This window comes from Aptenodytes patagonicus, chromosome 1, assembly GCF_965638725.1.
Source record: "Aptenodytes patagonicus chromosome 1, bAptPat1.pri.cur, whole genome shotgun sequence".
NCBI classification, from domain to species: domain Eukaryota; kingdom Metazoa; phylum Chordata; class Aves; order Sphenisciformes; family Spheniscidae; genus Aptenodytes; species Aptenodytes patagonicus.
In genome coordinates this window covers 119758950-119776999 of record NC_134949.1, presented here as the reverse complement: position 1 = coordinate 119776999, position 18050 = coordinate 119758950, and the positions used below count along the sequence as shown (strand labels likewise).

Below are 18050 nucleotides of genomic sequence, written 5' to 3'. Positions count from 1 at the left end.
CCGTATCTCTAGACTTTTAGACTAGTGATTCCCTAAATAGTCAAAACACGTACAACCGCTAGGTACGTCTCACATGCAAAACAAAATTCAGAGTACGAACAAACCGTACCTTTGTTGTGAGTTTTCTATCCTAGGAAAAGCATGACAGAGTTGGGTACACGTTACCCGATCTCAAAGATAAGGCTAGAGATTGGCACGCCTCTCCGACTAGAGCAAAAAATTAGGCCTCTGTTGTAACTGAATGGGTATTTCCGCTCCTAACTTACTGATGGGCAGCAGTCGCAGCCTCTCAAAGCCAAGTCTCTGCTCAAAAAGTCCAGCATTTCCTGCTGTATACCAAGGAAAATCCCTCATTTGAGGCCCAGTTCTGGTTTTGCTCATCACTATGTTGCACAACAGCACTTTTGTGGAATAAGGAACTGGAAAATTGGGTTCATCTTTTCAGATGTTTTTTGCACAGCTTCAAAAAAAGTGTGTTTCTACGCTTGTATGGTTTACAGAACACCATGGGAAATAAATGCATTACTGGAACGTAGCAGGCGATCGGACTGTGCGATTGACACAGAAGCGTGGCTCCAAGTTTATCTGACATGGTTTAAATTGGAAAGAAAACCCTTCGGTTTAGGTTTAGTGGCATGAATGGGACACTCCATCCTAAGAGAACAGTGGATACCGAGAATTTTAGAAATGTTCGCTCTGTCACAAGGATGATATACTTTGCTACTTCTGTTTTCAGCCTCTGAGATTTACGCTTGTGTAAAACGCAGTGTCGACTGACACTGAAGCATCTTTTGTTTAATTTGGAAGTCCAGGAGCTGTCACCAACAGGTACGCTGCTTCGGTTTTCATTCACGCATTTGCTCACCACTTCTTCGCCCTCATCCTCCAAAAAGGCCTCAACAAGAAGGCAGCATTACTCGGGCTGCGCACATCGCATGCGTGTTGCATATAAAGATTCAAGAGGATTAGCCGTACCACTATGGTTGGTTGTGGCTTCAAAGGAACATATTGGCTGCACCTACGCAAATGCCGCTGTTTAAGTGATTGAAAAGGAACCATTTCCCAGAAGTACAGGTGCACCGCTGGCTGTAGCTATCAGGGCCGTCAAAGGGCAAGAATTGCTTTCAAAAAAAAAAAAAAAAAAAAAAAAGAGAAAAGCAAAAACCACGAACACGACCAGGGATCTCCCCCCCTCCCCCCCCCAGCAGCTCCGGGCCGTCCACCTGCCGCTCCCCAGCCCCGGGCGGAGACCCCAGCCCCCGGCCGGCGGCCGCGCACGGCCCGTCCAGGCGCTCCAGCGAGCGACGTGCGCCCCCGCGGAGCGCGGCGCAGCGGAGCGCGGGCTGACGGCAGGGGCGGGGGCGACGGCGGCGCACCCCTCCCGGCCCGCACAGATCCCGGGCCGAGCCCGGCTGCCCGCGGGGACCGGGGCTGAAGGACACCCCCGCCGCCGGGCGGGCCCCGGGGAGGGGGAGCCGCGGGGGCGGGGGAAGGGGCCGCGCCGCGGCAGTGCGCAGCCCGCCCCGCGCCCGGCAGCCAAGGGCCGACCCCGGGCTCTGCCCGCCGCGCCGCGCCGCGCCCCGTCCCGCCCCGTCGGGGGCGGTGGGGGGGAAGGGAAGGGAAGGGGGGGCGGGGGCCGCCCGCGGCCGCGTTACGCACGCAGTGAGCTCAGCGGCCCGGGGCCGAGGGGCGGCGCGGCGGGGGGCGGCGGGCCGCGCCGGGGGTGGGGGCGGCCCGGGCAAACCCCATAAAGGGCGGCAACGGCCGCCCCGGCTGCCGCAGTCACCCCGCACGGCGGAGGCGCCCGGACCGCAGCGGAGGGGGCCCGGCCGGCCTGGCGCGGAGGGCCGGGGGTGGCGTTCGCTCCGTTTTCTGCTCCGCTCTGCAAGGACGGGAGGCTTCTCGGCGCTCGCCTACCCCCGCCCCGCGGGGCTGTGGAAGTGCAGGCGAGACCGTCCCGGGGCTGCCGGAGGGGCGAGCGGAGACTCGCCGGAGCTTTCTCCCCGACCGCTGCTGCTGAGGAGCGCTGAGGAGGCGGCGGGAAGGAGGAACGGCAGCGAGAGAAAGAGGACCGACAGACGGAGAGACAGACGGGGGGAACGGCTGCTCCCCTGGCAGACCCTCACTCCCTGCCGCCGCGCCCCGGCCATGGGGAAGCCGACGCCGCCTCTGCAGTGACCGCGGGACCCGGCGCCCGCCCGCCCCTCCCCGCCCAACAGAGAGAAACTAAGAGACCCCCAAAACCTGAAAGCAAAAAATCCAAACTATATATATATATATATAAAAACAAATAAAGAAATAAAAAGGGCTCCGCCGAGCCAGCGGCCGCAGCAGCAAGCCTCCCCCGCCCCGAGCTCGGCGGCCGCGATGAGGACCGGGGGGCGCCTGCCCGTGCCGGTGCTGGTGCCGGTGCTGGCGGCGCTGCTGGGGCTGTGCAGCGCCGAGCGCCCCGCCGAGCGGCAGGCGCTGGTGGTGCCGCGGCGCCTGGGCGCTGCCGGCGGCCGGGAGCGCTTCCGCCTGGAGGCCTTCGGGGAGCGGCTGACGCTGGAGCTGGAGCCCGACAGCAGCTTCCTGGCCCCGGACTTCACCCTGCAGTACCTGGGCGGGCCGCCGCCGCCGCCGGAGGACGACCTCTCCCGCTGCTTCTACTCCGGCACCGTCAACCGGGACCCCAGCTCCGCCGCCGCCCTCAGCCTCTGCGCGGGGATGCGCGGCGCCTTCTCCCTGCGGGGCCGCCAGTACCTCATCCAGCCGGCCCCCGGCACCGCGCACCGCCGCGGCGCCCACCTCCTCCGCCTCCGCGGGACCCTGCGGGCCGCCCCCGCCGCCCGCTGCGCCGTGGCCGAGACGGGGGCGGAGGCGGAGGCGGCGGGGCCGGAGCCCGCCGGGCACGCAGGTACGGCCGGGGCGCCGCGCCGCCCTCCGCGGGGACGGGGAGGGGAGGAGAGGGGGGGATCTGCCTCAACCTGCGCCCACCCGCGCCCCCGCCCCGAAGGGGGCTGACGGCGGGGCCCCGGCCGGTGCTTCCGCCTCATCCCCACCCCGAGGGGCGGCGGGGGGCTGCTCCCGCCTAGATGCGGGTCCGGGTATCGCCCCTCTGCCCGGCGGCGACTCAGGGGGGTTATTCAGCCGAGGCTGCCGAAGTTTGGGGGCGGGAGCCGGGCGCGGCGCCGTGGGGTACACCCCTTAGGTGCAAATCTGGAGTATCGGTGGGTTTTGGGTTCCTTACGGTGGTCTCTTGCAGCGGTGTTTCTCTTGTTGTGCTAACCTGCGCTTTCCCTCCCTCTCCCTCTCTCTTTTTAATGTAGAAACGAGAAGCAGAAGGAAGAAAAGGTTCGTGTCCAGCCCCCGCTATGTGGAGACCATGCTGGTAGCCGACCAGTCCATGGCCGAGTTCCACGGCAGCGGGCTGAAGCACTATCTCCTGACGCTGCTCTCCGTGGCGGCCAAGCTGTACAAGCACCCCAGCATCCGCAACTCCATCAGCCTCGTGGTGGTGAAAATCATGGTCATTTACGAGGAGCGGAAGGGACCCGATATCTCTTCCAATGCAGCCCTGACTTTGAGAAACTTCTGCAGCTGGCAGAAGCAGCACAACCCGCCCAGTGACCGGCACGCCGAACACTACGACACGGCAATCCTCTTCACCAGGCAGGTGAGGGACACAGAGGTCAAATCCATCCCCACGCCCATTGCTCCCTACCCCCGGAGACCCCCTCTGCCAGGAGACCTCCAAAAAAGTGTTCAGAGGCGGTCTTGTGTCATCACAGCTTCAGCAAAGTAGGCTAAAAATGAAATGAACTGCTTTTTAGTTAGTCGTTTATTTTGCTGTTTGCGCCGTCTCAGGTGAAACTCACAGCATGTGCAACGTATTTCTGCCTCATATATTTTTAGCAGATTTAGTATGGAAATTATGCGTTTTATTTCTACGTGTAACCCTTGTGTATGTTCCAAAGACAGATTTTTGCCATCATACCCATTGAAGTGCTGAGTATTTATGCTCTTTCCATAAGTAAAGGCAAACTGCCAGGGCTGGATGTTTCTTGCCAAGGTTAAGTCTCTGATCTGATTAATAATGAAACTGCCTTTTTTTACAGGACCTCTGCGGTGCCAAGACATGTGATACTCTTGGGATGGCTGATGTGGGAACAGTTTGTGATCTAAACCGCAGTTGCTCTATCATAGAAGACGATGGTTTACAGGCTGCCTTTACAACAGCCCACGAACTAGGTACTCGAAACTTTGAAAGGCGATTTCACGTGATTAATTGAAGCCAGCTCGATGCCGTAAAGCAAAGAGCTGCCCAGACGGCACCACAGGCCCGCCCTGAGGGGCACGGAGCACCCTGCGCTGCCCGGTGCAGTCCGGAGGAGGCAAAGCTTTGCCATGTAGCAGGGTTGAACAGGGTTGAAAGCAAATCCGATCTGCACGGCATTGTCTGCAGGAGCTGTGTACTTGACCGATTGCAGAAAAAAAGCATGTGAGAAGCCTGTGAGGGGAGCGAAGATACAGTGCCATCTGCTTAAAGTTTGGCAGTACTCAGATTCAGGCTATTACTTAAAGACCAGGCTATGAGCAGCTCTAGAGTAATATTTAATATAGTATTGGTAATGCATAGGACAGACTTCCTAAAATCCCACACTTTCCTTCTTTTTTTTTTTAAGGCCACGTGTTTAACATGCCTCATGACGATGCAAAGCAGTGTGCTGGTATTAATGGCATAAGCCGGGATTTCCACATGATGGCATCTATGCTTTCCAATCTGGATCGCAGCCAGCCTTGGTCTCCATGCAGTGCCTACATGATTACAACGTTTTTGGATAACGGTCATGGTAAGATTATTAGGCTTTCCATTCATGTGGCGTTTAAGCTCTTGTGTTGGGCTGCTTTGCTTTTTTTTTTTCTTTCTTAACAGAGTGCTTTCTGCTACAGCATAGGATTAACCTTTTACGTCCTGCAAATGAATTTAGAAGACCCTTAGTTCTACAAAAACGGTGGCACAAATTGGCTCAAAGACTTATGTTACAAAGCAAATGCAGTTCCAGAGATGGAAATACATTTTTCCCTTTGGAAACCGACCTCACTGACAGCATCGTCTGCTTTTTTTTTTTTCTTTTTTCTTCCTTTTCAGGTGAGTGTTTGTTGGACAAGCCCCACAAACCAATCCAGCTTCCTTCTGACTTGCCTGGCACGTTGTACGACGCCAACAGACAGTGCCAGTTTACATTTGGAGATGAGTCCAAGCACTGCCCCGATGCAGCCAGTACGTGTACGACGCTGTGGTGTACTGGCACTTCTGGAGGACTGCTCGTGTGCCAAACCAAACACTTCCCTTGGGCAGACGGCACCAGTTGCGGGGAAGGGAAGTGGTGCATGAATGGCAAGTGTGTGAATAAAACTGAGAAGAAGCATTATGATGTAAGTATTAAAAGAGAAATCGGAATATATCCTGGGTTGCAGAGTAGCACAGATAATGCTTCAGTGGGAGCGATCAGTTAAAAGGGCTTGAATAAATGGCGGCAGATAGCTAATAAAACAAACCTGGAGCTTTTTTTTTTGCAAGTGGCTTAGGTAAAAATGAGCACGGTTGTGGTTTTTGTGGTTTGGTTTTGCTTTGCTTTTACTGTATTAACTTTTTTGTTCTGCTTTTGCTTGTCATTCCAGACACCGGTGCATGGGAGCTGGGGGGCATGGGGGGCATGGGGAGAGTGCTCCCGGACCTGCGGCGGTGGAGTGCAGTACTCCTTCAGGGAGTGCGACAACCCCGTCCCGAGGAACGGGGGGAAATACTGTGAAGGGAAGCGGGTGCAATACAGATCATGTAACATCGAGGACTGTCCGGACAATGACGGTAATCTTTTCCCCATTTTTGAGGCGGAGGAAGGGTATCTTGTGGAGGAGGAGCATGTACAGAAGATGATCTAATGTCCACCTGTCTTTCCTCTGCCTGCAGGCAAAACCTTTAGGGAGGAACAATGTGAAAAGCACAACGAGTTTTCCAAGTCTCCCTTTGGAAGCGGACCCGCAGTGGAGTGGACGCCCAAGTTTGCCGGTGTCTCTCCAAAAGACAGATGCAAGCTGGTCTGCCGAGCAAAAGGAACAGGATACTTCTTTGTTTTACAGCCAAAGGTATTTCAAAACTATACCTCTTCCATCTAATCATGAATAAGATTTTTATTTCCTCTAACTCTTTATGTGAAGTTAAGAGTCAAGCAGTGTAGAAATCTGAAATTACGTCTTTCTCGTATTTAAGCTAGATTCTTCCTTCTCCTCTGCCTACATGTACAGCCTGATCAGTGGAAGCATGCTTTAAATATTCTGACACAGCCCTTCCAGTTATTTCACACGTACCGCCTCTTCTACCCACTCCACCCTAGTTTCCTTTCCTCTCCTTCCACCAGTTTGATTACATTGAGATATGTTTGGAAAACTGTGGGGGTTCTTTGCCAAAACATTGGTGCTTTCTCATACCAGTTACTGATACGCTGACAGCTTAAAATAAACAGAAGGAAAACTGTTCCTCTTGCGTAGCTACTTGAACTCACTGTCATAAGAAGTTGAGAGCCAATAACTACCAGGGCGATGACACAGATGTTTTTTTGTAGAGCAGTACTCCTAGAAATAAAAGATACATTGAACACCATCGAAAGCAACTTTGGTCCTGTACTTTAAGGACACGACTACCTTGTAGTGACATTAGAAAACAACATTCTTTCTTTATATGAAATGAGTAAAACAGTTTTGTGGGTGGAGGGGTTTGAGGGGAGTGCTAATAGAAAATGAAATCGGTTGTTTTCTCCTGCCACCATGGCATCATTTTTGCGAGTGAGATGAAGTAGCACTACATACCTCCAACTATCTATGGGCTGCTTTGGTTTTTGGTTTCAAAAGCCTTGAAAATACAGGTGCTGCGGGTCTTCCACCTGTCCGTATTTTGTATGTGTCTGTATTACACAATTTCAAAGCAGCGTGCATCTTCTAATCAAATGCCCTACCGCTTCTTTCCTGCAAAGGTTGTGGATGGTACCCCGTGTAGCCCCGATTCCACCTCCGTCTGCGTCCAGGGACAGTGCGTAAAGGCTGGCTGCGACCGTATGATAGGATCCAATAAGAAGTTTGACAAATGCGGTATCTGCGGTGGCAATGGATCCACTTGCAAGAAAGTGTCTGGCACGCTTGTTAGAGCAAAGTGAGTGTATAACTGCTGCTATTATTTTGTTCTGGTGAACATCTTGTGGGTGTAAGCTTTGGGTTTCCACGTCAGTGAGGTGTTGCCCCAGTTTATTGTTGGAACTGAGATCTGATCTGTCAGAGCCATCGGACTGAAGATAACTTACAGTGAGATCCCAGCGAAAGGAAGCCCCTTCCACATGGGCACGCCTCTGCCGTAGCAATAACGTGGGATGTGACTTTGCAAATCCCTCAGTCCATTAATTCAGTTAGGTCGGCGGCTCATGAGTTTAACGCTTTGGGTTCAAATGAAATTCAGTCTTGTGCTGGGCAGCTTCTTCCCTTTTGCAGGGAAGAGCGGAGGACTCAGTCTTTCTCTTTTCTCTTGGGCAGACCTGGCTACCACGACGTCGTCACCATTCCAGCCGGGGCGACGAACATCGAGGTGAAGCAGCGAAACCACAGGGGCGCGAGGCACGACGGCAGCTTCCTCGCCATCAAAGCCGCAGATGGCACCTACGTCCTCAACGGCGATTACACCCTGTCGACGCTGGAGCAGGACATCACCTACAAGGGCAGCGTGCTGAGGTACAGCGGCTCCTCCGCCGCCCTGGAGAGGATCCGCAGTTTCAGCCCTCTGAAGGAGCCTCTGACCATCCAGGTTCTCACGGTGGGGGACCTGCCGCAGCCCAAGATCAAGTTCACCTATTTCGTGAAGAAGCCCCCGCAGTCTGGGTTGGAGAAGGCGCCCAGTAGAAAGAAAGAGTCCTTCAACGCCATCAGGGAGATCATCTCCTCCGAGTGGGTCATCGAGGAGTGGGGCGAGTGCTCCAAGTCGTGTGGCTCAGGCTGGCAGCGGCGGGCGGTGGAGTGCCGGGACCCCCGGGGGCGGCCGGCCGCCGACTGCGCCCAGGAGCTGAAGCCCAGCGACGTCCGTCCTTGCGCCGACATGCCCTGCCCGCAGTGGCAGCTGGGGGACTGGTCGCCCTGCTCTAAGACGTGCGGGAAAGGTTTCAAGAAGAGATTGTTGAAATGTATTTCTTACGACGGCAGCGTGCTGCCGCAAGAAAGCTGTGAGCCTTCCAAGAAACCAAAACACCTAATAGACTTCTGCAATGTTACAGACTGCAGTTAAATAGTATAAGTTGGGAAAGCTAAATTTTTTTTATTATTTTATTTTTTTCCTTCAGAACAGTGCACTGAAAAAAAGAGGGCTAGAGGCAGCGCATGTGTTTTTGCGTACAAAATTCATGGTGAGGATCCATTGAGGTGGGACAGTGCAAATAGCTTTAGTTGGCGTTGCATCCTAAAAATACCCTGCCAACTGAAAATTTGATAGGATAGCAGACCCATGTCACTCACTCGTCTTCAGCAGATAAGGCCCGAGGGCATTATAATTGCCTTTTTTTAAGTCTGTTACAAATTACATAAAACATAAGCAGTGGCCAAAACATGTTTAAGCAAACATTTTGGGGTTCGGTTATTTCTCCCTTCTTTTGGATTTATATTGTGGTACTGATCAAGTCCCCACGTGCAGGAAGGGGAGGGAAAGGGGAGTGGAAAAGATACCTTAAAGTAATTGGTCAAGGCTTACCTACCTCACGAAGGGCAAAAAACAGGATTGGAAAAGGAGCTTTAACTGCATCATTCATGGCTGCTATTGTTTCAGAGAATAGTTTTATATAAAAATAAAGCCATATTCTCTACCTGTAAAGAGTAAGAAATATAAAGAACAGTCAGTCAACTCCACAAATAACTAGAATGTCATTTTTTTAAAAGTATCTTTATGTCATCGCAATGTGCCTGTCCATTTCTCTCGTCCACTCTGATGCCGTTGTGGTGACATATGTAATCCAGAGGCTAGAAAAAGTGGAAATCTTCATGGAGCAGGTAGCATCTCTGAGTAGTTGCTCCTTGTGCCTTCTGCGTAGCTTCCACTGGCTTTTCTGATTCGAGCTTGGTCCTACCATCCTGTCAACCAGACTGATGGCATTTGTGAGCATTTGAGTCATGCTTTCACATGCAAGTCTTTTACCTTACCCCAGCCAATGGAAATTATTTGCATTTGGGTAAAAAAAAAGATCAAAGAAATCCCGCTATGAATGGGAACCTCTCCTATGTGGCCTCTGATGGGTTTGTAATGCTCAAATCACTGATAAGGCGGGAAGACAAAGCTGAAGGATAGCAGGTCCATCCACAGCAGTACGCCAACGTTCGCATAATTAAAGTTTGTGCCAGTCCATAGACAATGAGAGAATATGGCTTTCCATATGTATATAGTAAAATATATTACTATAGATTTTATATACTTTATAAGTATTTTATATTTCTTTCCCTTCTGGGAAGGGTTATAATTTGTAATAAATGCATATAATGAGCGTATTTATTTTTATACTTCTTGTCTAATGTGATCTTCTAAGTTATCGCTTTTTTAAAAGGACATATAACAAGGATAGAGTATTTATACAGTATAATATGTTACTAGAGGTAATAAATGAACCCTATAAATTTTGGAAATGGAGCGTCTTTATTTCACTGGAGTAAAACTAGCCCATCGAGTGGAAAGAGCTTGGAATCTAAGGCAATGTTACGAAAAAAGCTAACCCACTTTTTTCAAAATGACTGGTAGCTTAGGCTACTAATTGACTGTGTTAGTGAAGGGGTTTGGAAAACTCTACCCATAATGTCATATACCACGTTAAAAGGGGTAATTTTGTATTTTATTACTTAACCACTAACAGGGTGCTCGGCACTGTTGTTTCATCTTTTAAAAAAAATGGAGTGCAACTAGACTGATGCCACTGGTTTTAATAACTGCTTACAGAGGGAGTATTGCTGTCAGTGGTGTTTATAACCACCAAAATATGTCCAAAAGTGGCAGTTTTACCTGCTCCACTTAACCTTACCCTACTGGGAAAGAAGCAGTCAAAATTCAAAACCATTAACTAGCAGTCAGAGGTTTCCCTCACAAATTTCTGGAGGGCCTCCTGATCATGCTTTTCTAATTAGAAGTACTGTATGAATGAACTGTTCTAACGCTGTTGGTAACACGTTTTGTAATGTTAAAATACATACTAAGCATCAAGAAACTGATTTTTGCTCCCTCATTTCTGATCTCATGACCACTGCAGTCGAGGGAAAATCTTCTGTTGAACTCGGTAGGATTTTTGCCATGGAATTTGAGACATCAGTCATTTATGAATACTTCTGGCTTTGTGTCATGTAAAAATCTATTAAAACTTCCTTTGCCAATGTTTGGACTCTGTCTTGCAGAAATAGTTCCCACTTTATTCCATGGATAAAATCCTGGCCCCTCTAAAGCACACAGAAAAATTCTCATCACATCACACTTCATTGAGCACTACTTTGTCTTTGACATGCAAAAATACTGGGGAACATTTTACTTCTAGCATTATTTAGGAGGGAGCCAATCACTTTCTGTTTTTATAAATTCTTAAAAGTATTTATAAATACAACAAATAATACTTTCATTGTATGTATGTTATACAATATACACGTATATTTTACTACAGCAGGTTAAAATGAGGAATTTTCAAGAGAAAAAAATGCATTTTTATTTTCATTTTCTGCTGTTGCTCCTTCTCCTTGTAGACTTCATATCCTAACACGTAGCTGTCGGTTGGTGTTGCCTGAAACACTCTCCGTTTAAGGGCCCAAGGAGCTACCGTCCTGAAACTGCAAGACCCTGCCATATCTACAGAAGTGGCGAGATCCCCCGACTTCTGGGTGATGGTGATTGCCCAAATTTGCTCTCATCAACCTAGAAGAAATATTCAAGGCAAAGCTAAGAAAGCCCTGCGGAGGAAACGGCTTCTCCCGGACCTACCCGTATCAATTAAAGCAAGCCCAAGGTGCTGACATACTCTCACTTCTTGCAGTAGCGCTTAAGGAGGCTCTTGGGAGAGAAAAACGGTGTTTCACAGGCACCGCCTTTCATGCTGAAGGGAACTTGGATCCAATCAAATGCAGCAAATTCCCCCTTTTTTGACAAAAGGTGCTGAAGTGTTCTGCATTTCCAAAACGCTTCGGCCCGCATTACCTAGATTAGATCAGTCGGCCCCATGGTTAACTAGAGCTAAGTGAGGAGTCAGAGGGGGTGAAGGAAATCAAACACATTCAGTATTTTACAGTAACAAATGGCAATAACAACTTTTTTTTTTTAACACTCTTGCAAACGACTGCATAATAAAATGAGTGATGGACTAATAAAAAGTTATGATATAATGGCAGCCTATTTGCTATGGTGGCATTCATTTCTTTAGAGCATAAACATAGCAGCAGAAGGTCAGCTGGTCACCTGTATTTGTAGCGCAGTTGACCAAGACTGCATTTCCCAGTCATAGTTTACTGACTACGTATTTTTCTTTGACTAGATCGTGACTTGTCAGCAGTTGCATCTGTTATACAGTGATATGGTTCATGAAATTATATCCTATTTGCAATAGAGCTGGGTTATAGAGAACGTGCTCCAAATAATGTATTAATTAAGCAATGCAATCAACTGCTCCCTTCCAAAGCGCCCTTTAGTTACAAGAAAGACTGCTGCTCTGGGTGACCCAGCAAAGGGAAACAACCAAAAACAATGGAGCATAGTTTAGCTGTGTAGCAATCAAGATCACGATTAAACACATCCCCTGCACCAAGAGTCTGGCAATTTACAGGTTTTATTACAAAGGACTGGATAGTTAAGTGCTTTCTGTGTGCACGTTCGTTACTGTGAGCAGGAATCGCAACACTTCATTACTGACTCATAAGGCACGCTCTTGGGAGCAGGAGGGGCACTGAAGCTTGTGTTGGGATGGGTGTAAGAGCTGGTGCTTTCTGCCAGCCCAGGCTCTCTCTCCTTGGGCCAGGGCCACTGGTTCCACTGACGCCCAAATGGGCTCCAGACCCTGGACGAAGATTGTTGTTTTCAACCAGGTTGTCTCAGCTGTCCAGCTTGACAGGTTGGGTGGGAGGTTTCCAGTGGCCAGCATTTCAGCTGAGGACAACCTCACTCCAGCTTGGAGCCAAATTTGTCCAGCTTCCTCCCAGGTTCAGAGAAGCCAGATGCTATAGCCTGTTTTTTTAACATTTTGGTGTCATAAGATAAATGGGTTTAGCTGAGTAGTGTGGGCTTGGTAGATGAAATCTGTATCTTCAAGTATTTTCAGAGGTGTGGGGAGAGGCAGGTGTCTATATGAATGAAAAGTGTCTTCCTTAATCACCCTTGGTTTCATTGCTTTCAAAGCTGAGTGATCCTCCAGTTCTTGGTAAGGCTAAAATCTCTCTGTTGGCAGAGTGGGGCAAATGAAAGCAACATAGTGAGTAGTTCTTTGCCATTTTAGGCATCATGAGACTGAGGAAAAACTCTTTCCAGCCTTTCAGTGGCCTTAAAGAGCTTGGCATTGGCACAGAAGTCCAATCTGAGGGCTAGATCTCCAGAACCCAATCTTCAAACTTCACCATCCAAGTTAGAAAATAACTGGAAGTTCAAAGAGGAAAATAGTTATGCTGGAGAACTACCTTCCAGGCTGATTAGATGTAAAATTGTGGTATCTATGCTGGGTAAGCACTGTAAATGGTGCTACTAGAAAATTTGGAGTAGCTGTTTTCCTGTGACACTGTTAAAATCATAAATAATATGATTTACTGCTTGAAATTGTATTAACAGTAAACAGGAAAAAAAAAAAAACAGTATGTGATAGAGTTCTTAAGCTGCCGCGTTCCCCTCTCTTTAGTCCAATTGTTGTTGTAAAAACAAGAGATGTTGGTGTTGCCCAAATAACTAGTTTGCCACTGATTGTAATACATGTGGTTTCAGAGCAGAGAAAGGTTGGTGGCTATTACAGCAGTTGGTTCTGTTTGAGCTTTCAGAGTAAAGAATCAGAGTAAAGAAATAATTCTATATATGTGGTATGGAAAAATCCTGAAATTGTCTACAGCTGCTATACACTTTAGCAGCTGATACCTGCATTTCAGAGCCATCAGTTGCCTGAGTATATTCGGAGCTGTCATTTTAATGTCAGGACATTGAATTAGAGCATAAAGGCCCCAGAGTTATGTACATGAACAACACTCTGATTTGCCAGGTACTAGCAAAGCTGGCATTTCACTTTCTGAAATGCAGCTCCACACAGCTTGTAATGTGGCAACTGGATTCCTTTGTTTGTAGTTTCACAGTAGCTTTCATTCAAATCAACACCTCCAAGCACTGTTTATGTTTCAGTAAAGTCTGGTGCACCTCGTACAGAAAAACACGTGAGACCTTTGCTTTTATCATTGCCACATCGCAACTGGGTAAACAGATGCAAAGTAACGTGATTTGTTGAATGTTGTAGGACAAACAGGTGATACAGTCTAGGTGGGGGGAAAATTTTCCACAAAATACCTTAACCTGCTAGCTAGGTTAAGGAATGGAGAAGAAAATACTCCTAAAGAAATTCAGAAAGGCAGCTTCAGAAGAATAGCCCAGACTCCTCAGCAAACACTCCCACCGTCATGTCTGGCTTCGGCTCATCGGCTGGCTATGAAATTGCTCGCACAGCTTTGCTTCAACAGCCCGCTGTTATTCTGGGCCTCATACACCTGGGAAAGCTTTTCATCCCATGCAATTGCAAACATGCCTACCAACCACCATTTGGAGCAAAGATCAAATCCTGTGTGATATGGTCAGGACTACTTAGTCCTCAAGGCAAAGAGGGTATAATTAGGTGAAAAGTTTTCCCTAGCAAAGGTCACCCAAATATAGCAAACCTATTGCCCGCCCCCACACCTCCCGAAAACAGAGGCGAATCCCTAGGACATGTCTAGGCTACAACAGGAGTGTAAGTAAGCATTCAGCAATAGCCCTCATTTTGCATAAACATTTGCATTTTGCCCCATTTTGCATAAACAGAGTGCACTGTTATAACATGTGGAGGCAGAAAAAGAACAGACCAGGAGATTGCCACCTCTCCTAGCAGCGCCCGCTTGATAGCTCTTCCACGGCAGCACCAAACCTTGATGCTTTCCTAGTAAAACAGCGGCTACAAACATGCATTCATGCTTGATATTCCCCCTCAAAATGCAAAACAACCTGTATCAACAGAAGGGAAGTCAAAACATAGTTACCAGGTTCACAACAAGTGGCGCTATGAACATGGTGTTCTAATAAATGCTTGTGCTCCCGGAGCCTGGGGCAGGCTGATTATTGCTGGAGATGAAAGTAGCATTGTTTGGACTCGCAGATCTATTTTACGGTACCTGACAGTGTAAGAGGGTCTTGTGCAAAAGAGATTTAATGTTGGGCAATAGAAGTACAGTTTCATACAGTACCTTTGCCTGTAAGCTGGCTACATGTGCTCGATAGCTTCAGTGTGATAAAGGATAGTCCTTTGTCATACTGCAGCCTGTGACCATAAGCTAATGAGATCCCAGATGCCTGGACAATATTTAAATTTAAGCATCCCAAATCTAAGTTGAACCAGAGCAAAATCTGTCATCCTTAACATACTGTACTTTTGTGTAAGAATGCTACAAAACTAATTTGAGTTTCTACCAGCTCATGATTCTTCCCACATACTGCATTTGAATATTGAGTATTCCATTTGAAAATTAATATTTTCTCCAATATTATCGAGTTGCACTCAACTATAATACATTTTCCTACAAGCACAAAAAGGAGCTGGTTGTTCCAACACAGTGGGAACAATTGGAGCTAAGGGAAGAGGGAAGTCATATGGTAGAGATTATAATCAGGCAAGCTGAAAGCCGTGGCCATTTTAATTGTGCACCAATATATTTTTCAGTATAACTAAGACAATATGCCTGTCTTCTCCCAAACAATTTAAATATATACTGCCACTTGGTAAGATTTTTCACGTACAAAACTGTAGATGAAATTAGGGATAAGAAAAGAACTGGAGTTCAATTATTTGGATTAAAAAGAAAGATGTATTGTGGGTACAGCTCTGATTCAACAGGGCACTTAAGCGCATGCTTACACCCATCGTGATTTAGGACAGCACTGGTTAAACCTGAGAGAGACAGAAGAAAAGCTTACCTTCTTTTGTTTAATCTGAATCTTAATTACATGTTGAATTAACTCCAGCGGCCAAACTTTGGTTAGAAGTTTTTCATAGAGATAAAACTGTGTGAGGGAAGGGAAGGGAAGGGAAGGGAAGGGAAGGGAAGGGAAGGGAAGGGAAGGGAAGGGAAGGGAAGGGAAGGGAAGGGAAGGGAAGGGAAGGGAAGGGAAGGGAAGGGAAGGGAAGGGAAGGGAAGGGAAGGGAAGGGAAGGGAAGGGAAGGGAAGGGAAGGGAAGGGAAGGGAAGGGAAGGGAAGGGAAGGGAAGGACTTTTGTGGAATTGTTAATTGTGGAAACTTTTGAAACATATGTTGGAAATAAGATTTCACAATCAGGCCTGGGCAGATTTAGAAGTGAATTAAATGAAATATAATGTCTATCTCCTTTTTCTCTCCCAGTGAACCAATACACACATTTAGGGATATGCTAAAATAATGAAGACTGATGTTTTCCATTTCTCATTATCCTCCTGCTGGAACAAGCGCAGAGCACAACACAGAAGCACTAGAGGGACTCAGCTGCCTTTGATGAATAAAAAAAAAATTAAAAAAAAAAACTCTGCACATGTTTCCTCTTGATTCTTTTAATTTATAGTTGTATTTATTTGCACTTTTAAAGGAATAATAGTTGATGTCAGAAAGGAGAGCCCCCAGAGTGACATCTGAATTCAGCTCCAGCTGGAGCAGATCCAAGGGGACACTAAACAGCTGCCTGGCAGACAAGAAGGTCGGAGGCATTAAAGAATATAAATGTTAAAATCCTGCACAAAATAATTTTGAATCTGATATAAGCTAGCAAAAGCCAGGCAATTCAGAGCTAATGCTTCCATTTGCATAGGGACAAAAATTTGTATAAGTCTGTTTCCAAAGCTCAGTCTGAAGTAATGGATATTACCCACATAAGGACACTGGCTTTTGGTGAGGCTAAGTCATACACTTACAACTGTATTCCAGGTTTTAAATTAGATTCCTGTTGGTCTGACTTGAAAAATCAGTAGATTGATATTATTTAAGTCTGTGCCACAGATGTTCTCAGCACTGCATGACAGCTTTAACTGCAAGGAATGAATGAGAGAGCTCCTGCCTTTGGGGTGTAGTGCAGAGGAGGAGGAGGCAGAGCCTGACACTGCCATGCTGAAGACACCCCCGGTGCTGGGAGGGCAGGAGTGGGCTTTGCAGCTGGACTCTCCTACTGGGAGATGGGCTCTCGAGAGTTTCTGGATGAGAGTTCATGGACGACACTGACAGAATATTTGTTGGGAATTTGACAGGTACGTGAGCGCTTGAAACAGTCTCTGGGTTCCTTACAGCAGTATGGAAATTTCACTTTCTAGTATTGAGAGGGTCATGTAAAGACTTGAAGGAGAAGATGAATATGTTGGCAACAGCAGCTAATTTAAAGTAAGCTAGTGACATCATCTTGGTGCCAGCAGTGCTTTGGGGTTTTGCAAAGCAGCCTCTCTAGCCAGGCTTCCCCTCCCCAGCTGCAGGTACTGGCATTTCCCTTGGGCTCCAGGGCCGCTGCTGAGCCGCAGACTGATCGAAACCCACTCCAGCGTGGGGCCAAGCACAACCGTACGCGGCCCACAGCAGGGGATCCTGATCTGAGCTCAGAGCTACTGAAATAACTTCTATGTTTGGCGTCATTGATTCTACACATCGCTGGTTCCTCTCGAGACACGTGTTCTCCCTGCTAGCATGAAAATTATTTGGTCAAAGAATGAAAAATAAAGCCAACGTTTGCACACTACATTCCCTAAAGATACCAGGAGAGGGCTTCCCATTGGAAATGGTTGATCTGATGACTGTTTGCAGACAACCTAATGTGCAGCAATAAAGCTGCCTGTAAGGATGAATAGGCCATAACTTCCAAGAATAGAGATAGCAGGTCTCAGTCATTCAGCTCAAACAGCTTTGCAATGGCAAAACTACAAAGGACCTTGTTAAATCAGGAGGGGACAAAATCTAGTTTGTTATCTCCAGCAGAGACTTGGTTTAGTGATTTGGCCTGAAGAGGGACACTGTGTCAGAGAACAGAAAATACAATTTCATAAAGTTACTGTACTTACTGTCCAGGTGTTTTCAGCTGTCAGTTCTGGGGGAGAATCATTTTTCCTTTTAATGTCAGTGACTATGGAGGGTCCTTTGACAGAACTGGGTTGAAGAGTGATCTTTGACCTGGGGTTATCCAGACAGCCCCAGCTCTGCACTCATGAAGACCTGGCCTGTTGTGGAGCGGTGTTGGGAGCTACGTAGGGGAAAACGAAAAGATGGATTTTTTCAGTGCCAGGAAAATGGATCCTACAATTTGCATTCAATTTCAGTTGGATGCCAGGAAAGTGCTTCAAAGAATGGAAATTATTTGCTACTCAAGCCCTGAACTACTAAAAGATAAGTGTTTGGCACATACATTTTCACGACTCTAGAGGAGAATTTTTAACTTACAGGCATGCTGCTTAGCTGCTTTTCGCCACAATTCACATGGCCATGGGTTTTTCCACCTACCTGAGTATCTGACATCCTGAATGTTAAGTGGCCTAAATCTACTTCATGTTATCCTTCAGTGGAGCCTGATGTATATTGTAGCCAGTCAGTTCTCTTCTTGCTTCGGGTCTGCCTACGCATCTGACTAGTGAGAGCTTGTTTGCTTTTGCTAGGGGCTGTTTGACAGACTCACGCAAGACCTGCCTAAGTAAGGCTTGCTCTTAAAAGCATTGCTGGCATAGTAATGTCACTGAAGAACATGGAAAAGAAAAACACAACCCGATTTGTTATAGCTGTAACAGCAAAAAATCCTAATGAAGATGCATTTA

The 18050-nt window shown here is 47.7% G+C and overlaps 1 protein-coding gene across 1 annotated transcript; it reads left to right on the top strand.

Moving 5' to 3' along the window:
* Window positions 1-1784: 1784 nt before the first annotated feature.
* Window positions 1785-10423, top strand: ADAMTS1 (ADAM metallopeptidase with thrombospondin type 1 motif 1). Its single transcript, XM_076352466.1, has 9 exons — window positions 1785-2896; window positions 3309-3655; window positions 4098-4230; window positions 4665-4832; window positions 5132-5418; window positions 5665-5851; window positions 5954-6129; window positions 7014-7189; window positions 7564-10423. Exons 1-9 carry the CDS (start codon window positions 2368-2370, stop codon window positions 8303-8305), a joined length of 2745 nt encoding a protein of 914 aa, XP_076208581.1. The 5' UTR covers window positions 1785-2367; the 3' UTR covers window positions 8306-10423.
* The last annotated feature ends 7627 nt before the right edge of the window (window positions 10424-18050 follow it).